The 26,781-nt window shown below is 43.2% G+C and overlaps 1 protein-coding gene across 3 annotated transcripts in view; it reads left to right on the top strand.

Annotated features, from left to right (window-relative positions):
* Positions 1–26,781, top strand: part of LOC119461453 (protein-serine O-palmitoleoyltransferase porcupine) — a 57,021-nt gene that overhangs the window by 3,930 nt on the left and 26,310 nt on the right. The window contains exons 1-2 of one of the 3 annotated variants that reach the window (XM_037722771.2): positions 25,511–25,533; positions 26,091–26,289. In XM_037722771.2, the coding sequence (XP_037578699.1) occupies positions 26,091–26,289 (199 nt within the window). In that variant the 5' untranslated portion in view covers positions 25,511–25,533. Of the gene's footprint in view, positions 1–25,510; positions 25,534–25,884; positions 26,290–26,781 lie in introns of those variants that run through there. The other 2 variants (XM_037722770.2, XM_037722772.2) reach the window with 2 other exon arrangements.

Raw genomic sequence — 26,781 nt, 5'->3', positions numbered from 1 at the left:
GTCCGCAGCGCTGCCAGAGCGCTCTCAACCGTCCAATCGAATATGCTATAATAAATAAGGCGATAAGCGGCGAAAAAGGCGCAAATGCAAGGGAAGAAGTGAACATGACGAGCGCTATAGACTTACAAACATTTATTCATGAAGAGCACTTCCCCAGGAGAAAGAAAAAAAAAAAAAAAAGAAAGAAAGAATGGCACATGGCGTACCACCATTTGACACAGAAGAGACCCCTGTGTAAAAACAGAAAATATCACCAGGCCAAGCCATTGCGAAGATAGCAAAACTATTTTATCCGTTAAAATTGCTTATAGCGCGCGCCATAAGCAATTTGCGGTCCTGCGTTCGGACGCAGGGCCGAGTGCGCACTCGTTTTGTCCTTCCTTTTTTTTTTTTTTTTAATGCGAGAATATGCGACCACGGACAAGTGTGCGATACTAAACGGGCCAAGCATCCTATATATCCTATCGCTCGGTGCACCGTATGTGTTGTGGGTGTGAGGGAAAGCGTGCGAGTGTGTATATGAGCCGAGAAGGATGCATGGTGGCTTGATGCGCGCGCCGTCTTCTCGCGCGCCCAATGACAGTCCCCTATGAAATGTTTTCAGGCCCCAGAGTGTTCGAAAACGTTCACTCTTGAGCAAGTGGCGGGGCTCCTGAAGCAATTTTGGCAGTCGGAAGCAGTGGGTGGTGGTGAGAAACAGTGTCCCTTAATTACCGTCTTATAGTCCGATGCACGAGACGCGCCACAGGGCTCGAAGTCAACGTTTTCGGCAAGCTGTGGCCTGGAAACTTTTGAGCAAACCTGTACGTATATACAGGCAGGGTGAAACGCTTAAGGGATACTGGTTCCACAAACAAGTCGAATATTGGCTCAGTTTTAGGTTGCAGACACGAAAACAGTGTACACAACACTGTGCTGGTCGTGTACACTATATAGGACACGTAGCACATTTGAAACCCATGGCAACGTGTGCCCACAGACTCAGGAAATGTTCTGCTTTTTGTATATAACATATCACGCGTCCCGCAAACAAGTTGACTCTCCCCGTCATATATATTATATCTTGTTCTGTTTAAAACAGCCCAGCAGAAACGCATGGTGTGGACTACTTACCTTGATGTAGCACTGAAAACGACACAGGATACAAGGGACGAGAAGCGCTGTCTTTCATCCGAATGTTTATTGCAGATACGTGACAAGTATATATAAAAAGCAGAAAGCGCCGGAACGAGAACGGAAGTAAAATAAAATAAAGTAAGTAACCGACATATTTTACAACAGCACTACACCAAACACGTGTGAATAAATATGATCTAGAAAAGCACATTCATACTTTGTTAGAGAAATGAATGGCTGACTTACCCACTCCTATTAATAAGCACGCGCGGGTGCTGGCAAGTCAGCCCGCCTCTACATACATACATACATACATACATACATACATACATACATACATACATACATACATACATACATACATACATACATACATACATACATACATACATACATACATACATACATACATACATACATACTACATACATACATACATACATAACATACATACATACATACATACATACATACATACATACATACACATGTGCATTCCCAGGATGTCCTTTTCCTAAATTATTTAATCGCACTTGTTGGGTGTAATGTTATTGCGAAAGGTGTCGGCTGTTATCCCGTCCTCGTTTTGGTGTCTTCTGTTTTCTATACAATTTTCTTTCTTTTTTTTTGCCATACATAATTTTTAAAAATTGCCTGTGACAGATCTTGAGCTGGATTACTCGAAGCAACTGACATTACTCGCACGAGAAATCGAAATGAATAATCGAATATTTAACAAACAAATCCCGAATTACCTTTTCAATTGTTCTCCTTACGGCACACGTTGCAATTTACGAATGGTAGCCGCGGTGAGTTCGCAAGGCATATCATTTTGGAACGACTTCTAAGGATCCGGCACGGGTACCTTTTTTGTTAATTAGTCGCTCATGCGTTTAAATTTCACGTGCAACTATTAATATAAGCATCTTTGAGTAATCCAGCTCAATGACTAGCATTGCGATATATGCCACAGGCGAATTTAAAAAAAATCCTGTATGGCATTGAAAATTAACAGCGCTAAACGGACAAGGACCTAGGCAAAGAAGAACACGACACATTGTCGACGCCTAACCCGTTTAGCGCTGTTACTTTTCAAAACATGAATTACCACCGACTCGCCCAAGTTTCCCTTGTAGTCCTGTACGGTCCTTAAAAAAAGAACGGTATATATTTGTCACGTGTCTGGGTTGTGGCAGTAAATATTCACAACAAGAACTGCCTGAAATATACTTTTGTAACTATCACTTTCAAACTCTCGTGCAGATATATATTTTGGCGCGCACCAGCTGGACAGAATTGCAAGTGCAGTTTTAAGAGGAAACGAAGGAAGGAAAGATAGGAAGGTCGACCAGACGAGCGTCCGGTTCGCTCCTACAGTTTTACAATTCCCTATCGTACTTGTGTTAGCCGTATACATATATAGACAAACCCGCACCCTTACCGATGTAAAAATATTTACTCTCTCGATGATCGCTGTTCGGGATAATTTCACAAGATCCATATGCGCACCCGCGTATCTTTGATATTCAAATTTTCTTACGTGATAGACGCTTCGGCAATCACAACCTTATGCATGCTTTTTTTTTTTCCCCCGCGTATACAATTACGTTTATAACTTTGCTGCATGGTCGGAGGGCCACCAGCAGCCCTTTGTGCGATGCGGGCGCGTTAATTAGCGAGAAATGTGTGCTTTGCATCTTTGCACGTAAATATGCAGAGAGAGTATACATACGCTGAAAAATAAGTAAGCTTTTGGGGTAAACACCCATAAGAAATTATACGCTATTCGAGCGCCCTTGCGTTGCCCAGGCCGGTGTTTGTACTAATTGGCGCTCGGCGTCGATTACTTCAAATATGTATCAACTTGGCTAATAAGGTGCGCTGCTAAGAAGGAACAATCGGCAGAAAAAGAAAGGGTTTTGTTTTCTGGTATGAAGGCGTAAGAAGCACGCCGATCGATCTTCTGGATAGAAATACCTAAATGAAAACCGCAAACGCCAAACATTTAGAAGGATATATATATATATATATATATATATATATATATATATATATATATATATATATATATATATATATATATATATATATATATATATATAACTAGATCCGCTTAGACTCGGGAAGTTTTTTTTGAATACTTTATTTTCGTTAATTTCGCGTTAAGGAGTTGTTTACTAGAAGATAAAATAGAGGTTAAAACTTAATTGCAGTGGATAATACTGCTTTACTAAAGCATTATTTAGGGCTCACTTTTTTTTAATGTCTGATAAATATTTTGAAGAGATTATTTTCCTGTGTCAGGCCTGACTGCACGTACGGAATGCTAGTCTTGCAATGTTTAACGTGACTGCTATCAAAGTGCAAATGTTAATAACGGTCTGCCGGCTTTTTATATAGTGTAGTATAGGTATAGTTTATCATTTAGCACTGTAACGCTCACATCAAGAAAGTTAATAGTTGATGCAGAATCATTATAATCATCATCATCAGTCTATATTTATGGCTTCTCCCTGCGATCTCCAATTACCCCTGTCATGCGCTAGCTGATTCCAACTTGCGCCTGCAAATTTTCTAACTTCACTCCACCTAGTTTTCTGCCGTCCACGACTGCGCTTCCCTTTTCTTGGTATCCATTCTGTAACTCTAATGGCCCACCGGTTATCCATCCTACGCATTATATGGCCTGCCCAGCTCAATGTTTCTTTTTCTCGTAATGTCAATTAGAATATCGGCTATCCCCGTTTGCTCTCTGATCCAAACCGATCTTTTCCTGTCTCTTAACATTTTTCGTTCCATCCTCGAGCTTCTTTGTTAACCTCCAAGTTTCTGCCCCATATGTTAGCACCAGTAGAATGCAAAGATTGTACACTTTTCTTTTCAACGACAGTGGTAAGCTCCTAGCCAGGATTCGGCGATGCCTGCCGTATGCACTCCAACCCAATTTTATTATTCTGTAAATTTCTTTCTCATGATCAGGGTTCTAGAGGCCGACTCTAGAGGCTGACTGGCGATCATGAATTCTTGTTCGCTTGTCAGGCTATTGAAGATTATCTTTGTCTTCTGCATATTTAATCTTCAACCCCACTCTTACACTTCCTCGGTTAAGGTCCTCAATCAGTTGTTGCAATTCGTCTCCATTGTTGCTGAACAGGACAATGTGATCTGCAAACCAAAGGTTACTGATATACTCGCCGTTCATCCTCACTCCTAAGCGCCTTCCCAGTCTAAGAGCTTGAATATTTCTAAGCATGCAGTGCATAGCATTGGAGAGATTGCGTCTCCTTACCTGACCCCTTTCTTGATAGGTAATTTTCTACTTTTCTTGTGAAGAACCAATGTAGCTGTGGAATCTTTGTAGATATTTCTGACGATATTCACGTATGTCTCCTGTATTCCTTGATTACACAATGCCTCTATGACTGCTGGTATCTCTACTGAATCAAATTCCTTTTCATAATCTATGAAAGCCATTTAGAGGGGTTTATTGTACTCCGCAGATTTCTCTATTACCTGATTGATGACATGGTTGTGATCCATCGTAGAATATTCCTTACTGAAGCCAGCCTGTTCTCTTGGTTGACTGAAGTCAAGTGTTGCACTGATTCCATTGGAAATTATCTTGGTGAATATTTTATACAATACTGAAAGCAAGCTAATGGGTCCATAATTCTTCAATTTTTAACGTCTCCCTTCTTATGGATTAGTATAATGTTGGCGTTCTTCCAGCTCTCTGGTATACTTGAAGTCGTGAGGCATTGAGGCCGCAAGTTTTTCATGCATGATATCTCCTCCATATTTGATTAAATCTACTGTTATTCCATCTTCTCCGGTAGCTTTTCCCCTGGTCATGTCTTGCAAGGCCCTTCTAACTTCATCGCTAGTTATAGAAGGAGCCTGTGTATCTTGTTCATCGCTACTTCGAATGAAAGTAGCTTGGCTGCTCTGGGAACTGTACAGGTCAGTATAGAATTCTTCCGCTGCTTTTACTATGTCATCGAAATTGCTGATGATATTACCATGCTTATCCTTCAGTGAATACATCTTGCATTGGCCTATACCAAGTTTTCCTCTCATTTATTTTATGTAGCGCCCATATTTTACGGCTCGCTCAATCTTTTTCGCGTTATAATTTCGAATATCCCTTACTTTCTTCTTGTTGGTCAGTTTGTATACAGTCGAGCGAATTTTACCTGATCTCTCGAGTTTGCCACTTTCATGTTTTGTCGTTTCTTTATTAGGTCCTTTGTTACTTGGGAAAGCTTACCTACTGGTTGCCTTGGTGCCTTACGTCCCACTTTAATTGCTCCTTCTGAAATCAGCCTAATTACGGTTTCATTCATTACCTCTATGTTGTCCTCACCTTCCTGTTCTAAAGCTGCATATTTGTTAGCGAGTACCAGCCTGAATTGGTCTGCTTTTATCCCTACTGCATCTAGGTTGGCCTGTTTCTTCATGACTAACTTTATCCTGTCTCTCTTGAAATTGAGAGAAATCCTAGACCTCACTAACCTATGGTTACTGCACTTTACCCCACCTAACACTTCTACATCCTGAACTATGCTGGGATCGGCAGAGAGTATGAAATCTATTTCATTCCTTGTTTCTCCATTACGGCTTTTCCAGGTTCACTTCCTGTTGCTGCGCTTCCTGAAGAAGGTATTGCTTATTCGGAGCCTATTCCTTTCCGAGAATTCTACTAACGGTTCATCATATACGCGCCCTTTAAAGCAGGGTTTCATACGCACGAAGAAGTAGACGCGGCGCGCGTCGAGGAAGGCAGGAAATTAGGTAGGGTGATGTAATTAGGAAATTTGCAGGCGCAAGTTGGAATCAGCTAGCGCAAGACAGGGGCAATTGGAGATCGCTGGCAGAGGCCTTCGTCCTGTAGTGGACATAAAAACAGGCTGATTATGATGAAGAAGAAGGCGTAGAATTAGAAATAATAATTTTTCTTTTGTTCGCCGTAATCATTCGTAATGAGTGTGTGCACGTCATATCAGATGGCCGAGCTTTCGCGGTTCTCGTGACGTCGCGTGACAGACGTGCGTAGTTGGGGTGACCCGCAAATGTTTTTGCAAATCGTGGAGGGCAAGTGGCCGAAATAAAATAGACTCAGATTGGGATAGCTATACGTTATAGCGCTCCCGGCAGCTGAATAACTTTATTTGTCTCGGGAGACGGTTAAGTATCGCGCAGACCATCGGCGTGTGAACTGGGCTTCACCAACAGACCATTTTTATTAAAAATCCGCCATTAGCCCTCCGTGATAGGTCAAAATGGCCTGGGCCCCGCCCACTTGGGCGCGGCACCCGACCATGCGGGCTGGGGCCAAGCGATTCTGACTTATCGTGTTGGGCTAATGACGGATTTGGAATAAAAACAGATTGGGGAATAGTTTTGCGTTATCCTGGCCATTGCGAAGGCATGCCTGCAGCGACGGAGTTCTGTTCTGCCTTCGCATTGTCTCCAATTGCCTATCTTCAGAACCTCCGCAATAGCATGGAATATGGATGTTAAATAAAATTTAAAAATAAGAAAGAAAAAGAACATTGGAAGCAAGCTTGTGCGACCTTGCAGAAACAAATTATATTTACGGCGAAGCTGTTTCTTTAGAGCAGCTGCAATAACAATTTCAGTTGCCTGTAATTAAACCACATACTGTAAAATGTTTCCCGAATATGACATGGTTCGTTTGAAACCTTGTCCGCATGTAATGTTTTCAGCACTTGTTAAGGAATACTTACAAAGGCAGCAATTCCTATAAACACACTTTTTTAAACTACGTAGAACTAGAAACCCCATTTTCGCTAAATTTGATCTCGGTTGCGTTCATGTAGTTCCCCCCATGGTAGCGGGATAAAAATGCGCAGTTCGTAAAACACTTATGACGCTGCGGATCACTTGCATACGTAAATTAGGTCACACCCCCGAGAGACCAACTACGAAGCTCGCACATGAGGCTAGAAAATAATAAAGAAAAAAAAAGGAGGGTTCATTAAATATTTGAAACGCTTGTAAATAAGCCAGGAATGTGAAAATATCGCTACGCATTGCGCTTTACATGACCCCTAGCTATTTCCACGAGAAATAAACTTGGTGTACCATACGCTTATTTCGGGACATTGGGAGGCACACCTTATACAGGGGGACCATTTTTAAGTTTTAGGGAATTGAAAAAAAAATCGCCGGTGGCACATAGCATAAATCTTGTCGTTGAGCTGGATTATTCGAAGAGGCGGACATACATCGAAACACATATTCAACTAATTAACGAAAATTGACTGTTTAACTTTTTAATTAATTACTTTACGGCACATATTGCAATTTACGAACTGTAGCCGGTGAGTTTTATATTTATACTTAGTATAGTACAGTTTTATTTTGACAGAAGAAAAAGAACGTATACAATGTAGCATACAATGCATGGTCACTGTTATCAGCTAAAATACTTCTGCCAAGGAGTGAAGTTAAAGGCCGACTTAATGTCGCCTGACTGGACTTCATCCCTCCACGCTGCATACAGCAGCCAACACTATGCGGGTATTCTGTTTAAATACATATTATACATCAGCAGATATACATATACACATATATACACTAAAGATACAGACATGCACAACCATATACATCTAGAAATACACAATGAATTTGCTCTATTTCAAGTAACTTTCAATATAGATACATTTGATTGAATTATTTGGCATATACTATGAAAGATATACAATCAACGTTTGCTACTAGAGAATAAGCAATAGTGAATAAGCAATAGCGGTAAGAATATAATGAGCTAGTGTTTAAATAAGAGAAGCCTTATTAGCGTTTTTTTTTTATATGAATGAATGAATTTACAACTACATGCTGTTTCAACAGTCTCCGGGTGTCAACAGCTCTACAGCTTGATAACGTAATGACTGCATGCCATAAGTAGTTCTAGTTCTTATCTGTATGTAACCTGCGTGCTTCAATTTATAACCACACTCTGGATGTCTGTATGTTTACACAAATGCCGAATTGTCGTCTTTTAGGTTCTTAAATATCCATGTTGCAAGACGTTTCTGGAATGCCTGATATACAGTCAGAATTTTATTGCTTAGAAAATAAGATTCGGTGTGATCGTAGTAACTTAAATTTTCTATAAACCTGATGGCTTTCTTCTGGAGAAGAAGCTGTTGGAGTTTACCCTTACCAGTGATGCCCCAAACTAAAATACAGTAGCTTAATCTCGAGAAAATCATGGCGTAATACAACTGGCACTTAAACCATTTTGGAAGTAAGGTTCTTACTTTATTCAAAAGGCCTATTATTATTGATAAGTTACTTCTTAGGTGAGTTAAGTGCGTAGTCCAAGTTTGAAAGACGCATCCACTTGAAATGAATTTCCTGGTTGCCACCGATTTCGAGATATTATTTTCCAAAGTGTGGGACGAAATACACAGGCGTTCCAGTTACTTTTATTCTTCAATGCATAAGAACGAGTTTTGTTGAAAAAAAAAAAAAAACATAAGTGAACCAAGAGAGCATTTTTACGGCGAGTTTGATGGCGCGCATATCCAAACTGGTGTCATCCTGGAAATTCATTCCAAGTGGATACGCCTGACAAACTCACCGGCTACAATTCGTAAATTGCAATACGTGCCGTAATGTAATTCATTATAGGAAGTTAACTGGCGAATTTTTGTTAATTAGTTGAATATGCGTTTCGATTTTTTGTGCAAGTTTAATGTCCGCCTCTCTGAACAATCCAGCTCAAGACTAGAATTACGATATCTGCTACATTCGATTTTTTTTTTTTAATTTCATAAAACTTAAAAAAGATAGCCACCTATAACGGCTGTACGACACTTTCGGACACTTATTTGTTTGAGAATTTTTTTTTAAAGGCTGTATTTTCTCCGCATGCATTTACCTTTGCATGCACAGATATTTGCCGTAACTTTCCCCCATGTTAGTTAAAGTCGTTCGGTGGCATTTGTTGTAACGTCAGGGCAGCGTGCAAAACTTTTGCGCCGCTCGTAAAACACGCTCGTAACGCTCCGGATCACTTATTTATTGCAAAGGCTGCAGTTAACCCACATACTTGAAAATTTCCCTACATTCGCATATAACGTGTCCTCTTTTTTTCTTCGTCTTTTTATTTATTTATTTTTGCCAACTATATACAATATGCTTCGTTTAGTTTACCGAGGACAACGGAGCAACCTCGTATATGACGAGAAGAAGAAGAAATAAAGTTTATTTAAAGTGCCGGCACTTTGCTTTTAGTGTCCTCAGGTGTCGGCTCGAAGAAAGCGAGTTCGGTAATTATTCCCAACGTTGCTAATTGAGCCAGGAACGTGAAAGTTTCGCCACACATTACTGTTAACATTGCCACTATTTCCCCCGCATTCGATGTTGGTTTCTCGTGTAGTTGTTTTAGGAATCTGGGAAACATTGAGGATAGCGGCAGGGGCGTAGCCAGGGGGGGGGGGGGGGGGGGCGTCCCCCCCCCCCCCCCCGAAATTTTTTCGTGCCGGCATGCACTGCCGACCAAAACTACCACCGACGCCGAGAATCACTCTGGATTCTGTCTACAATGTATTTTTCACGCTCGGAAAGACATTTAGGCACGAACATTGCGAACTCGGGCTAGATTTCGTGGCTACGCCCTTGCAACTTGAGTCACGTAACGCAAGGAGCCCCATCCGAGCACAAACATTCAAGGGCTTTTCGATAGCGAGCGGGCGCGTTGCGGCATCTCGCAACGGCCGCGGAATCTATACGGAACGGAGCGCATGGATTTCAATTACGAAACTTTATGGGTATAAAGTTCTCATAAACTTTTGACGCGAAAGGTGCACTGACATTTCCAAAGGCGTGCTTTAAAAGATTTTCAATTCTGGAACTTTATGGGGTGAATGCTCTTATACACTTGAGCCAACATGTGTGCACTGGAGCGCTTGTGTCCAAGCCGTTCCAGAAATGAAAGCACGCGCTCGCAATCTTCCACACACACGAAAATACTAAATATCACCGTGACTGTGAGCTAGCAGCTGATAATTTTTTCCAAACATCTTCAGGAAGCATGCCCAATGTGATCGATCAGCTGGACCAGGGCAGGCAAAGTAAAATATGAGATAACAGAAGTAAATCGTCAAGAGTTCTGTTCAGGAAGTTAAGATAAACATATCTAAAGCAAACGAAGAACTCGTTGATGTTGTAGATGACATATAAGTAACAGATGAGGCGCAACAACCTCATAATAAAGGGTATACCCGACGAAGGCCATGAAGGATATGTCGAATCTGAGGCCATCGTGAAGGAATTCTGTTCAGCTCACTTGAAGGTCAACGTTGGTGACATTGAACGCGCCCATCGTATTGGTCAGCGCCGTCAAGGTTTTCACCGTCCTATCATCATTAAGTTCCTCAACTTTAAATCAAAAACAGAAGTGCTGCAAAATGCCCACAAACTGAAAAACCTCGAGTCCCCTAGAGTATGGATAGAGGAAGACTTCTCTCCTAAGGTACAACTGGCTCGCAGGAAGTTGCGCGACTTTGCCAAAAGCAATCGTGAAGAAAACGAACGTTTTTCTATTCGTTTTACCTCTCTGTAATTCAAAGGCTCTGTTTACCGGTATGACACAGCTTCTAATAAAGTTGTTCAGGTTGTTGCAAGGAACCAACTTCCCAGTACTTGACCCAAACAAGCTGAAAAGCGTAAGTTGACGTCCGCACATGCAGTCTCATTGCTCTTGGCAAATTCCGCAGCCTTTATTACAAAATTGACGCACTAAAAACACTCATGCATTCTTGCACCACAGATATAGTAATAGGTACGAAAACGTGGCTTTCCAGTGACATCACAAGCAGCGAACTTGCACTTGACCCATCCTTTTTAATCTTTCGTAAGGACAGGGAAGGCTCTAGAGGAGGCGGAGTCATTATAGTAATAAAAAAGGTATATCAACCATGTCTCGTGAAAGTCGACTCTCCACTTGAAATAGTCTGCGTCTCTGCGCGCATTAGGCATGCGCAATGTGTTATTGGCGCATGCTATCGTCCACCAGATAGCCGTTCGGAATTTGTTCGTTTTTTTCAATGATGCTGTACAACAGATTATATCCCACTTCCCAAAATGCATATTGATATTAGGGGGTGACTTTAATTATCCAGGTATCGAGTGGTCAACGTCGACCTTGAAAACAAACAGCAACAGATCGGAATGTCTTCATTTTCTACAAACCTTGCATTATCATCAGTTAACTCAGCTCGTGCACGAACCGACACGAGGTGACCACGTACTAGACATTCTGTTAACAAATCATCCAGATCTTGCTGCGACGCATGTACTAGAACCAATAAGTGATCATAGGGTGGTGCAAGCTTCCTTTGCATTGAAAGCTGTCGAGTAAAATAAAGTAAAAAAATGCGTTCTCAACTACGCACGAGCTGACACTGGAAGAATGATTGCTATGTTAGCCTCATTTACAGCCGACTTTGCAAACACTTTTCAAAACAGATCGGTAAATGACAACTGGTGCTTATTCCGCGATAAACTCAAAGAAGTTGAAACTATTTGTGTGCCAAAGATAACGATCAGCTCAAGGCAGAGTGATCCGTGGTTTAACCGCGAAGTTAAGAAATGCATAAACAAGAAAAAAAAAGAGCATTCAGAAAAGCTACCTGAACAAATGCTCCAGAAGACTGGCAAAATTACAAAGCCATAGCGCGCCATACAGAAACTGCAATTCTCGAAGCTAAAGACAAAATTTTTAATTGCACCCTTCCAAATATGATTAAAACTCACCCGAAAAAGTTTTGGCAATTGAAAGTTATCCCAAAACCAAATAGCCCTGCTCCCTTACTAATTTCCGAAGACGGAGTCATGCTTGACTCGAGAGATAGCGCAGAGCAATTTAGCAAATGCTTCTCAGCAGCTTTCACTAACGAACTGCCGCTTGATAATACTCACATACTTGAACACCATCCGTTCAATTCGCTTTTTCTTCCATCTTGGTATCGGAACATGGTGTCTCTCGTGCAATTGACAGGCTTCCTCATAAAACCGGCCCAGGTCCTGACGGTATAAGTGCTAAGCTTCTAAAATTAACGTCGCACTACTCTTCTGTCTTGTTATCTCTAATTTTTTAGCAATCCTTAGATACCGGATGCCTGACGCAAGATTGAAAATCAGCATTAGTAATACCGGTATTTAAAATCTGGTGACGCAACAGATCCTAATAATTACAGGCCTATATCACTGACATCGATTTGTTGCAAATTACTGGAACACATCCTGTACACTCACATTATAGCCTATCTTAACGAAAATAGTCTGCTGCTCAATAACCAACATGGCTTTCGTCAAAATCGCTCGTGTCAGACGCAGCTATACGATCTCATAACCAATATTCACATTTCTTTACACAAATTGGTTTGCACGGACGCCATTTTCATTGACTTTTCTAAAGCTTTTGACCGGGTGCCTCATAATCGTCTAAAACTGAAAGTTCGGAACCTACAGCTTGACTCTAACACGACGCGATGGATTGAGGAATTCCTAACCAATCGATTTCAAGTAATCTCTTTGAACAACTGTTTTTCTAACCGCACTCACGTGACTTCGGGAGTTCCTCAAAGGATCTGTTCTTGGTCCGCTACTATTTTTAATTTACATAAATGCCATCGCAACTACTGCTACTTCACAAATACGTCTCTTTGCAGATGACTGCGTCTTGTATAATGAAATAAACTGCCCGGCCGACATCACTGTGCTGCAGTCTGATTTAACAAAACTTACCGAATGGTGTGACATATGGCAGATGGAAATCAACATAGCCAAAACTAAACACGTAAAATTTGCTCCTTTTACTCGAGTTACCTCTGTCCAGTATAAAATACGTGGTATTACTATTGACACATCATCTTCAATCAAATACTTGGGTGTCTTGCTTACTTCCAATCTAAGCTGGAATACCCACATTGAACACATTACCACATAAGCATGTAAAAAACTTGGTTACCTAAAACGGCACTTACACCTTGCGAACACAGATACCACGCTTCGCGCATACAGTTCTCTTATCAGGCCCTCTTTAGAATATGCGTCCATAATTTGGCACCCCCATCATTCAAATCTCACGAACCTACTTGAATCAGTTCAAAATAAAGCTGCGCGGTTCATCTCGTCTTCATACTCTCGCTATCAAAGTGTGTCAGCCTTAAAGAAATCACTAAATCTCTCTTCTCTTGACATGCGCAGGAAATTAACACTGTTTTCGTTCTTCCATAGCCTTTTCCACAGCAACGTCCCATTTGCCCGAGCTCATATTCTTCCCGCTGCTCACATATCGACGCGCACAGACCATATTCATAAAGTAAAACCTATATTTGCCAGGACTAATCTTTATCAAAATTCGCCTCTAGTTTTATCTATTGCCGAATGGAACTCACTCCCTTCAAACACTGTCTCGCTTACGGAATCATCATTTCACGCAGCACTACTAACCTTCTTAGAGTGTGTCAACCTGTCATAACCCACGTATTACGCTTGAATATTTACTTGAACATGTTTTTATGTGCTTAGTATTGTATATTTTTTTCTGTTTCATCAATATGTACTTGCGAAACATCTTATCTGTATCTGTAGTCCTCTTCGCGTTTTCAGTTCTCTTGCGTTTTTTTACGCTACCAGATATTGTATAAACATCGTTTTCGTTGTTGTTTTCGTTTCTTTGTATCTGTTCCACGTTTTGATAATTTTACTGTACCTCATAGCTTGCCATATTATTTATATTCTACACAGTGCACGTCCATTTGACCTTTTCCATCCCCCCCCCCCCCCCCCACCCCCTATGTAATGCCCTAACGGGCCTTTAGGGTACTTAAATAAAAAATTAAAAATGGCCTATTATTGAGGAAATTCTTTTTGCGGGCGAAAAAGTCTGGCTTTCCGTGGCCACAGGGACGGTGGCCCTATGGATTTAAGCATATCTCCCGCTGAAAATACAGGTATTTTCAGAGCGCTTCTTCGCATGCGAGCTGATTGTGGAGATACATATCTGAAGAACCATTTGGAAAGTTGCCCCAGTAATGCCTCGCATTTAAGCCCAGATGCACAAAACCAAATTATAGAAATTTGTGGTGAAATTATCAAAGATAGCCTAGTTGCAAAAACAGGCTGCTTCTCCATACTTCCTTACAAAACGACGGACATCGCTGGAATCGAACAGCCTACTGTTTGTGCAAGGTACCTAAACAAGGATGCCAACGACACCGAGGGAGTGTTTTAGGTTTTAGCACCGGAATAGATGCCCATCTCTCATTGCAACTGCAGGTTCTATGTAAATGTGTAAATACTGCTGCAGATTCTAGTCACCCTTCCAGTGACCATGCACTACCAGCGCAGATAGAATATTTTTTAACATGAGATTACTAAAAAAAAATACTTGCGCTCTACAATGTCTGAGGAACGCATGGTTAGGCTGGCGTTTCTATACGCCCACAGAGACTGTCCGAAGTCATTGACCGCTTCGCTAAACTTCCCCGCCGAGAGAAGTTTGTCCTTTAGATGGCGAAGCAGTAAAAATCATTGCAAGTAAAAAGCACTGTTCCTTCAGGTCCATAAGCTCGTAATTATGAAAACGTATGATTGTTCGTTAGCTTTTAAAACCGCAGAAATTTTAGTTGTTTATTCTAGCAGTTAGCATCATGATCAAAATTATCATGCGAATACGAAAATTACGAGGACATCAATAACCAATTTTTACCGACCTTGCTCATTGAAAGCCCGGCCCACGTGGCGTTTGCCAAAAATACACTCGGATATTGGGTAGTTCAACTTGCCGCATCATCTGTGGCTTTCGTTTGTCTTTTTCTTTCCTTTTTAGCTACCTGATTTTATTCCCTTTTTGAAACGAAGCAATACCCTCCTTTAATTTTGGGTATAGAATAATTGTTGCCGCTGTGCAGGCAGATAAATTACCCATTTTCGTACGGATTTCTGCATTATTCCTCTATTATTCTGCCCATATGGCGCTATCGCGACCGCCGCATGGCCCGAGTATATATCACGATTTCTGCGATAGTTTTGTTCTTGCCTAGATCATCTGTCTTTCTGTGCGCAAAGTTTACTATCTGTGACTGCGCAACATGTTTTTTGTCTTGTTTGACGCATTATATACAGTGACGTTTGCTTAAATACGTATATTTGTTGGAGACATATACGTATTTTTAAATATCTTGTTGCAACGTTAATTTTGTCTATACAAGCAGTGAACTTTGTTTCCAGCGACTCTTTTTTGCCCTTTAGCGAGTTGTAGCTTCGCATTTGTATATTCCATTCTATCTTCGCATTTCTAATGTATATTTTGCAGACCTCCTACTTTTCATTTGTTCTCACTGTTGCGAGTGTAATCTCGGTGTAATTACAATACACGACCGGTAAAAGCTGCTCATGCGTAATCTATTGCAACGAGCGACAGCGTCATTGAGGTTTTTTCCTGGCTGTTGCATATGTGCAAAAATGTAAACAAGGTTCTTGATGACAAAGATTCATCAAAATATTTGTCCTCAACTTGTTCATTTCATCGCCTTTACGTTTTTCATATCAGCTGCATGCACTGCTTTGCTGGTTTCGAACTGATATAGTTCTAAAGTTCGTGTGATATTTTCTTTGCTTATTAAATAGACAAAAAAAACGCGGCAGCATTCATATGTTATTTCTGCCACAATTTTTGGGACATACGACTATATTCTTTTATGAAAAAAATACATATTTTACATGACAGTGCGAAGGGTTCAATAATCGTTTGCAGCATCTAATATACAATGGCATTGGCAATGCAGTTATTCATGTATTTGATCCCTCGATAAATTCTATAAGGAGGAGGTCGCGTTGCAACCTGAGCCCCCCCCCCCCCCCCCCCCGAACAAGATTTCTGGCTACGCCACTGGATAGCGGCGGTATGACATGCACCGGGGAAAGCTTGATTAAGTAATTTTTACAAAGGCTGTAATTAACCAACACAGATTAAACATTTATCGCTTGTCACTCAAAACTTGCTTCCAACCGAAGTTCAAAGAAGTATTAACACCGTGCCTCGTATAGTTCACCGAGGAGACCGAGGAAAAGCAATACACATGCCTCGTATAACGCATAGAAACTGCGAGAAGACAAGTAATCAGTAATTATTTTCAAAGCACATATTTAACCTACACACTTCAAACTTTCCGTACACGTCACCCATAGAGTGACCCCCATTTCCTCTAATTGTGAACTCTCTGCTGTTTTCCGTCCTCCCAGGGAAGCGGGATATATAACGTATCCAAACGGACCGAAAACTAGCGTCTAACAATTTTATTTATGCCCCTAATTCGCACATGCATTTCAATAGCTGCCTTCATATTTCCCATAAGATCCCCCCCCCCCCCTTTCCTTAAAATGTAAACTGGCATATAATTCATTTTAGAGAGCTTCGCATAGCCAGCTTGACTGTAATGGCATATCTAGAATCAGGGCATTTACCGTTGCAAATGGCATATCTAGAATCAGGGTACTTTGATACTCTGTTAGAATTCATAAGCTTGTGAGAACTTCTGATATTTATAGCTCGTTCGCGCGAGAATACGTGCTCATTGCATCGGCGGTAAAAGTGCGACTAACGACCGACCAATAAACGGGCGAAAAATCCTAAGAAAGCTGGAATCTTGAGAACAGAGCCCCAAAAGCTACAACTGGAGGAGGTCATACGTCAGAATGTCCATATTGCAGTCAAACCAGTTCACGAAGAAATCAACCGCCTTAGAGAGAACGAACGAACACATATGGAGCCACGGTATCCAGCGTCTTTCTCTATCTCTCTCTCTTTTTTTTTTTTTTTGTCATACGACGCGATACCACAGTGATTAAGCAAGCCATGACTATGGGGCTACAGCATATCATCACTATGACTTTTATTGCGATAACAATTATAGACCCTTTTCACGACGATTCCGTATGCGCCGCCATGTTGGATCACGTGGTGACGCGTCGATTGCATCCATCAGCTGCCTCCGCGTTTGCAATAGATGTGCATGGCGCCTGGGGCGACTCAGCTAACCTCTGTTTCAGTAGACGGTGACTGGATGGCAAATCAATTCTGCGGAATCCCCCAAGATGGAGGAAGCGTTTTTTAGGGGCCGGACCCGGACGAATTTTTCTTCAACCGCGGAGCGTTCTTTCTGAGAAAACCGTATGGGCTTCCTCAGTAACTTCGTAACTTCGTGCTCCATTCGGTTGGATGACATTTTTTTTTTCCTTTTCACGGTGACTGGGTGAACGGCACGAAGCTTTGGCTGCAGCTTCAGACGCCGCGTAAGCGCTTTCGGCGCTCATTACGACTTGTCCAAACGGCGCGAGCAGCGTATACTCGTATACAGTTCTTGTGCTAAAAGCGGTGCTAGAAATGTATTCCAATCTGTCCAAACATTCCACTTGTGAATTACGCGTAAATCAGCATCAGCGGGTTTTACTCTCTGTTCTTAATTTGGCTGACAATTTGAAACAGCGGCTTGTCATGTTTCTAACTCCGTAAAGTTCCGCGGTACGGTCACTGTCTGATTGCTTATTTTACGCCTAATCACCCGCAGGTGTGCTCAGTTACGATAGACTTGTTCTTGCTGCGCACAAGGGCTTGGAACGTAGAAAGAGATATTTATTATGAGAGAAAAGCTGAGAGGTCGGCCTGAATCAATGTTCTGACCTGCCACTCGGCGTTGAGGGAAGGGAATGGGTGTAGAAAGAAAGAATAGAGAAGACGTTGATTATGAGGATGAAGATGGCGGTGAAAAACTTGCACGGTCCAAGACTCTTCAAAGTATCTTGTCCAGTCCACTCTCATGCAAAAATTTGTTGAGAGCCTTCAGACTATATCAGGCTGATGACGAGGAGCAGGCGAAGGTCCCAATATAACCTTTTCAGTTCATGGTGCAACGAGAAATTTCGACAAGATGTCTGTCAGTGATTTTCTCTGCACATCGAATCGCGGGCATACGCACAAGAGATTTTCTGTCGTCTCAGAAATAACGCATTTCTCACAATTCGGACAGTCCGCCCGGCCGATGAGATGCAGGTAGCGCCGGGTGAAGGTTACACCTAATCGAAATCTGTGCAGCATTGCACTTTTCATGGTGGGTGGTATCCGTATTTCCATCTCTGGGTCGAGTTCGTGAAGGCGGCGATGACGATGACCTGGCGAAGCCCAATATACTGCCGTATTATCACGCAGAAGTCTATACATGCACTAGGGTATTAGTGTCTGGTCGTGAAAATGGGATGGACACTGGTGTTAACATCGTTAGGTGTTAATGTGGGCCATCTGTGCCTCCACGTCGGCGAGCATTTTCATGTAAGCCAGTGTCCCGGAATCCACTGAAACCTAATGCAATGGCCAGCTCTTAGGGCAACATCGTGTGATTCGATCACCTCTTGAGTAAGGACATAGTAAGGTCCTCGTCTAAGTGCAGAATCGATCACTTGAAGTGCCGGCTTGGAATCGGAAAATGTAGTGCAAGTCTGATGCGGCTCCATCGATATATAACGAATTGCCTCCCAAATGGCAACAATCTCTACGGCCGTTGATGTAGTTTGGTGGTCGAGATGGAAGCGCATTAATGATCTTCATAGTCGTTATTACGAAAGCCGCGGTTGAAGTGATTGCTGACACCGACCAATCAGTAAATATATGTATGGAAGTGGCATATTCTTCGGATATATGGGATGAAGTAAGTTGTTTAAGTCCATGTGAGGGTATACGTGTTTCTTTCCTGACTCCGGGAATGGATAGGTTCACCACAGGTCTTGACAAAGTCCATGCTGATACGGCCGCTGCTTTTGCCGTTAAAACCTGAGGAGCGAAGGACGCTCTCATGACGCGAAAGAGATTCCGAGAAAGTGCTGTCTGGACGTAGAATGTGAATCGTCGATAGAGGGTGAACAGTCGAAGATATAACCTTAAAGGTTCGCATGAGAGATAAGCGTCCGTAGGAGGTACACGTGCTTCCGCAATTGCGCCCTTTGTCGAAGTGCAGCGTGGCAGACCAAGACATGTTCCTAGTGCTTGAGCTTGTAAGCTTTCCAGTGTACGTAGGCGGGAGGGGGGAATGTTTGTAGTAATCGGTAAACTGTATCGTAGGTATAGCCTACGAAAACTGATTCATACAGCTGGAGCATCGACACTTGCTTAGACCAGGACAAGTTTCGGTCAATCATCACTCCTAGGAATCTGTGGTGCGTTATACGTACGGTACGGCTGTGCCGTTAATCGTAATCTGGTAGCGGTGCATCGCCTTGCGTGTAAATGCAAGGGCCGCACACTTTTCAGGCGCCAATTGGAGACATCGCTGATGCAAATACTTCGAGGTGACCGACACTGCATGTTGCAGTCTTGCACAGAGTGGTGGCCGCGAAACACCAGACGCTCATATGCAGATATCGTCAGCGTAGAGGCTCATGCTGGTTGTCTCTGGCATTATATCGGCGAGTCCATTCAATAAGGGTTATATTGAAAAGCGTAGAGCTGAGCACACCTCCTTGAGGAACGCCACGGATGATTTGGTGATGACTGGTCTCCCCATTTGTCGTCGTCATAAATATGGTCCGACCTGTAAGGTGGTTCAATAACCAGTGAAACATCCTACCTCCAATTCCTAGCTCCTCAAGTGCGTCAAGAATGGCGTCATGCAACACACTGCCATATGTTCTGTACTTTGTAATAGCTTGCAGCGAATACTTATTATCGACAGTTACTCGTTTACTCTGTGGCCTGTCACGAAACGTTCAGGTTCAAGCATTCGTGTGTTGTCGGTGTAGTAGCCGTCCCATGCTTCGGCGCATTGATTCAAGTGTGCGGCCATTCCCTTATTCTTGATAAGTTGGCAATAGAGTGGGCGTAATTTTTCATGTGAGAAAGTTACTATTCCAGGAAGCGGCGCTTCTCCTTCTGTTACTGTGTAACGAGCGATACTCACTCTTGCCGATGTTTCGGGGTGAAAGGTTTTTTTTTATGTTACCGATACAACGCTGGCGGATACAACGCTGAGGAAAGCCAAGCATCGCGAAGAGCCAGCACCACCGGCAGCCCTTGTGCACCAACGGTGCGTGGACTTGGTCACACATAGTCATCCCATTCCTGAATATGTCAGTCACTATTTTGCACCCAACTACACTGTACAACTATACAATGAAAAGACATTTGATTCAGTAGAGATACCAGCAGTCATAGAGGCATTGCTTAAGTAAGGAGTACAGGAGGCATACGTGAATATCTCAGCAAACATCTACAAGGATTCCACAGCTACCTTGGTTCTCCACAACAAAAGTAGAAAATTACCTATCAAGAAAGGGGTCAGGCAAGGAGACACAATCTCTCCAATGCTATTCACTGCATGCTTAGAAGAAGTATTCAACCTCTTAGACTGGGAAGGCTTAGAAGTGAGGATCAACGGCGAATATCTCAGCAACCTTCGGTTTTCAGATGACATTGTCCTATTCAGCAACAATGGAGACGAATTACAACAAAGGATTGAGGACCTTAACCGAGAAAGTGTAAGAGTGGGGTTGAAGATTAATATGCAGAAGACAAAGATAATGTTCAATAACCTGACATTCAGCCTCTAGAGTCTGTAAAGGAGTATGTTTAGGTCAGTTAGTCACAGGGGACCTGATCACGAGAAGGAAGTTTACAGATTAATAAAATTGGGGTTGGAGTGCATACGGCAGGCAATGCCAAATCCCGACTGGGAGCTTACCACTGTCGTTGAAAAGAAAGCAGTGGCGCACCGACGCGGGGGGGGGGGGGGGGGGGGGGTTCGGATGTTGTAACCCCATCCCTGAGGTCGAGTTATCACCCCCCCCCCCCCCCCCACGCGTCCAGCCCCACCAGTCCAACATGTACCTTCAGTGCTCTGTTCACATTGTCATTACAATTCAGGAGGTGGCTTGAGGTCGCATTTACCTGATTAACAAAAACACTCTATCACTGTCTCGTATTTATTCATGCACTTAGCTTTTATATTACTTTGAGTAAAACGCTGAGGAAAGAAACATCACCGTCATCCTTGGTGTCATTATATTATTATAATTATTAGGCATTTTATTTGCTGTTGGATTCCTCTGGCTAAAGCAAGGAAATTGCATAGTATGCAAAGTGCTTGCTTCCCCCCCACAACCACAAAAATTCACCACCACCCCCTGGCAGAGATCCTGGGTGCGCTACTGAAAGAAAGTGTACAATTATTGCATTCTGCCGGTGCTAACATATGGGGCAGAAACTTGGAGGTTAACAAAGAAGCTTGAGAACAAGTTAAGGACCGCACAAAGAGCGATGGAACGAAAAATGGTAGGCCTAAAGTTAAGAGACAGGAAGATAGCGGTGTGGATCATAGAACAACCGGGATAGCCGATATTCTAATTGACATTAAGAGAAAAAAATAGAGCTGGGTAGGCCATGTAATGCGTAGGATGGATAACCGCGGTGGACCATTAGTTACAGAATGAATACCAAGAGAAGGGAAGCGCAGTCGAGTACGGCAGAAAACTAGGTGGGGTGATGAAGTTAGGAAATTCGCAGGCGCAAGTTGGAATCAGCCAGCGCAAGACAGGGGTAATTGGAGATCGCAGGGAGAGGCCTTCATCCTGCAGTGTACATAAATATAGGCCGATTATGATGACGATACTACACACGCCTTCCCTATACCGTTCCACGTTTTTCAGCATGAATGGAGCACGGTGCGCTAGCTAAAACCTAGCTGGATTTCCGACAGCTGATGACACAGTAGCAGGGCAGAAGCGGTAATGCATGGTTTCGTATTCGTGCGCTTTCGCTGAAACAACGTGCGATGCGTAAAACCCCTTGATGTTAGAAAGTAGCGACACGCTTTGATCTACGCCGCAACACCCTCGCCGGCGCGGTCAACCTCCTCTTTTTCTCCCCCTCTTTCGCGGAGGCAGCGCATCCGCCACGCTGAATGGCTGCGGCGCTCGAGACTGGGGTACCCTAAGGGTTCCCCGTCAGGTGACCCTGACGTCACGAAAACGGCGCGAAACTTGCTTTCGCGCGCTTTTAGTTCCTCCCGCTCGCCATGAGCAGTCCAAGTGGTGGTCGCCCTGTCGCTCCGAACGTGTGTTTGCCAAGTTTTTCCATCCTTTCGTAGGAATCTGAGATTCGTTCTCCGTGAAAATGCCTTGCTGCTGCGCGTTTCAATGCAGCAGCAGGCCAGAGAAAGGGCAAGCCTTATTTTATATCCCCCGAGGTGAACGGAATGTCGTGCGTCGGAAGCAGTGGTTCCATAACATCGGGAGAAGGGATTTCGCCCCTTCTAAGCACGCCGTTCTTTGCGAGGTGAATGTTGCAGCTTTCCTCATATTTGTGGATGAAGTTGCATGGAGATTTTAATGCTCTTCGCATAGCCGGACTCTTCGTTCAGTTTAATACAGAGCACCGATAACTGTGCATATAGTTTTTTTTTTTTTTAAAGTGAGTCGGCTGGAATGTTCGTTGACTCTTCGAGCAGTGACAAAGCTTTTTGTGTTTTCGCACGTGCGTTAGTTTTCAAATGTATGTAATTTGTGAGTTAATGCCTGTAACTTATATTTTGTAGTTGTGTGCGTGTGTGTGTGCGTGTTTGTGTATGTGCGTGTGATCCTTGCGCCTGATACTTGTGAAGCCAAGGAACTATTTTACTCTTATTGCGTGCTTATTCTATCTTTGCAAAGTTTCAATACTGCGAACATTTTTTTTTCTTTATGTACTTTATGTTGCGAAGGCATGAACCGCAATATATAGGTAGATAAGTGGTATTATGTATTATTCGCGCATGCTCATTAAGTACAAGCCACGCGCTTCTGATAATCTCCCTCAATTCTGATAAACCTGACATCTTGAAGTCTGTAAGTTAATTATCAAGTGCCAGTCTTAGCAGTTTCCGTGTAAGCAATCAGCCTTTTTTTTTTTTTTTTTTTGAGAGAGAGACTTAGGTTACTCCCAGAGGTGATGGAATGTAATTTCTCGTCGTTTCATAGTGACGGAATACAGGCGCGTATGTAAAGTTCTATGTTGGCTGTTTCGCAAACACAGCACGTATTTCGCACAGTGGCATTGGTACAAAGGTTTTTGGCCCACTCATTTTGGCGAATTCACTTTAAGTAAACTATCACATTTCTTCTTGGTTACCTTCTCTGAGCCTTTTTAGAGCGAAGATAGTGAACCAAATTCTCGTTTATACTCTACGCTGCTTATATTGTATGCACCCAATACACCTCCGCGTTACGGACAACCCAAGTGGCGACGTAGAGGTAAACAGCTCAGCCACTGCTTGGTACTCATTTTTTCGGAGCGTTTCCGCTTGTATTTATCGAAGCGTCCTAAAAAAATGGCACCGACGTTCTATCGGAAACGTACTTTCGTCAGGACAGTTTCACAAGGGATAAATTCCCATACAACGCTTCAAAGGGCCGAATAAACAAGCGCGCGCATTGATTCTAATGCGGCTGCAGCGAGCCACTGGAGGGTTCAGCGCCGCGCCGGCCCGGTGAGGGGGAGAAATCCGAGGAGAATTGAGGAGGAAAGCGCGCGCGTGGGGGAGAGTGTCGCTACTTTCTAACATCAAGGGGCAAGGGACTTTAGCGATGCGCTGCCGAAAGCGCCATCTCGTTCCTCCAGAGCAAACTGCTCCACGCTCTAAGCGTAGTGACGTAGTCCCATTGGTCGTCGGCGTCGCCACGATGTCAAGTGCGATAACATCGCGGCCGCGCGCCGTATGCTGTGGGTGTATGCATGTGTGAGTGCGAGTGTAAGCGTGATATGGTGAGCCGAGAACATGGCCGAGAAGCATGGTGGTTCGGTCTCGCGCGCGCATGGGAGGAAGGCGGGGAGGAAGCGCACTGTCTTGCATCATGCGCAAGGCAGCAACGGGCAGTTTTACTCCGGCGGCGGCTGCGTATGACGCGGCTGAGTGCGGCCGCTCAAGCACTTCCTTGAAAGGGTGTGCGAATAGTAAATTTTGAGGCCGAATCGAATACGAATTGAATAGTGCCAGAAGCGAATCGAATATCGCATACTTTTCGAATATTTTCCTAATAATCAACGGTCGTTTTCACAATATAAAACGATGTTCAGATCCAAGTACTCTTAAAGTTAGCCAGTTATGAAGCATTGTTTATTAAAAGCCCAAATGGAGCATTAGGAGCAAACAAGTAGTTTCTTTGCATACACAGGACTCTTCAGAGAGTGCGAATCATGGCGCGTATGATCGTTGTACAGTGTGTAAAGCATACGTATTGCTACCTAAGTGACGTAGCCTGCTTCACTACGCAAGTTCTCATGTTCTATGTCTATATACTATACCCGCAGGGGTGAAAATGTACCTTACTTTTGTTACAATGTTATGTTTTTTGGGCGCAGTTGACGTTTTTAAATATTCGAAAAACATTCGCAGTTACGGATAATATTCGATTCGAAGACCGAATCGAATGGGACACTATATATATTCGACTCGTTATTCCAAAATTTCGAATATCCGCACGCTCCTACAAGCTGAAAGCAATCTGCGGTGACTACAGAGTCTGGGCGCGCCGAGGGTTGATGTCTGCATGTTTATGTACGCTGTGTTCTCACCGCTTAGTTCGCGTTGAATCGAGAGGTAGCAAGAAGGTCAATTCGCTGGCTCGCTGCCTCAAGCCCGTTTCACATGGTGCGATTTTGTCTGCGAATTCGCACGTGCGAATTCGCAGCTGCGGAAAATAGGCCGCTGGAGCCTTCTCGTGCGTGCGTTTTTTCGATGTTCGGCGTGCTGAACTTCTCTGCGAAAAACGCAGATGCGATGGTAGCCACTGTAGCGGTGGAAACAGACAACCAATAAGAGACGGCTCGCTCATATGTCATCGCCAGTCAGAATGCTTAACGAGTATGCGAAAAACGCAGCTGCCGTAGATCCATGTGAAACGGCATTGCGAATTTCGCATCTGCGGAAATCGCAGCTGCGAAAAACGCACTGCAAATTCGCATCATGTGAAACGGGCTTCACGCCAGCGTTCTAACCATTTTGATAGCGAGTGTCCGCAGTCATCGAGTGAGGTGTGTTCATGTTTGCCTGTGCGCGCGTGGCACCATGCTTGATAATTTACAAATGCGACCAATAAGATCATGTCCTGTATAATAATTTGACATTAGGGCGAAGCTGCGACATATTTTCTATAAATGCAGCGTTTGGGAAATTGTGCCGACTGCACTATATAGAACAGTTATACGACATTTTGCTTGCAGCGTCTGTCTTATAACCTTCCGTCTTTCATGCAAGCAATCAAAAATGCGCACGGCGATATTTTGACGTTTAAAATGTCAGTCGCTTGCAGTAGGGGGAGAGACTTCAGAAGGACGCTCAGGGATACCACACCAAGGTAAATAGGACGCACCACCATGCGCAGCACCTGTATTTGAAATTTATTATTCTTCTATACTCATTGCTCTCTCGACGTTTTGCCTACAAACGCTGTCTGTAATATAACAATAATAGAACTAATTAACTCTCTTGAAAGCGTCGCTCACTGGCCCACGGCAACTGAAGCGAATTAATGGAAATACCACCGTGCAGCTTAGTAGCCGTCAGAAAACAATAAATCATATTTCTTCTCTTTTATTCCTTTTGCATTTCTGTTACATTTATATTAATTCTACTCAATGTGCTATTCGGCCCTTTTAGACCGAACGTGTGCCAAGTTTTGCCAACTTTGCCCTTTCCCAGCGGCAACCATGGTAGGCGGGATGGCCGCGTTCATTCGCAAAATCTGCAAAGCAAAGTTTACTTTCATGGATTTCATGTCGTTACCTGCAGACCATAGTCTTCCTAGTTGCTTGCAACTGCAGCGACTTGCAAGCTGTTCGTTCTTGCCGTGCTGCGGGCAAAGTAGAATGCCTATTCATCGGTAATGACTGTGTGTCGTAACGACCGCGACAGATGGATTTCGACTACGACGACGAGGGCCAGCTGCCCGACGAGGAGTACTACTTCGACGATGGCGAAATCGTCACTGTCCCCGATGTCACATTAAGCGATCTGTACACCGATTGCCTAGTGCCGAGCCTGCGCGATGGACTACACGCGGCAGTTGTTATACTGCCTGCGTGTCTGCTTCTCAGGACTGTCGTCAGCACCAGTAAGTTTTAAAGCGTCGCTTCGCTCAGCCTTCTTTTGAATGGGAAAATATATGGTACGACTGCGGCTTTCGCTTACGGTATGAGTTGCGAAGTCTGGAAACTGGCGGCAGCACCGAGGGGGGTGTTGTGTCGTGCTTAGTTGGGTACGGTGCACTTTCGTTGTAGATGTAGAGCCTTACGTATGAATGACACATTCACTGTGGTGGATTCGCCAGGAATCAGGTAACCCAAGTAACCGAAAATAATGGAATGTACTGTGTAAAATGCAAAATACATTAATCACTAACGGTTAGAAACAAAAGAACTAGAACTGGGTGCGTATATTAATTAAAATGAAGGAATAAATCATGGAAAATAAAATGAGCTGATAGTGCGTACGAAAAAAAAAAGAACAAATGGACGAAACATAATTGTTACATTCATTGTGAAAGTGCAAGAAGGTTAAAGGAGAGAGCGCATTAAGAACCAAGCTGAAAATAAGAGCATGTCAA

Source organism: Dermacentor silvarum, chromosome 8 (assembly GCF_013339745.2).
Source record: "Dermacentor silvarum isolate Dsil-2018 chromosome 8, BIME_Dsil_1.4, whole genome shotgun sequence".
NCBI classification, from domain to species: domain Eukaryota; kingdom Metazoa; phylum Arthropoda; class Arachnida; order Ixodida; family Ixodidae; genus Dermacentor; species Dermacentor silvarum.
Note: the sequence above shows the minus strand (reverse complement) of the source record. Positions and strands in the feature narration are given on the sequence as shown.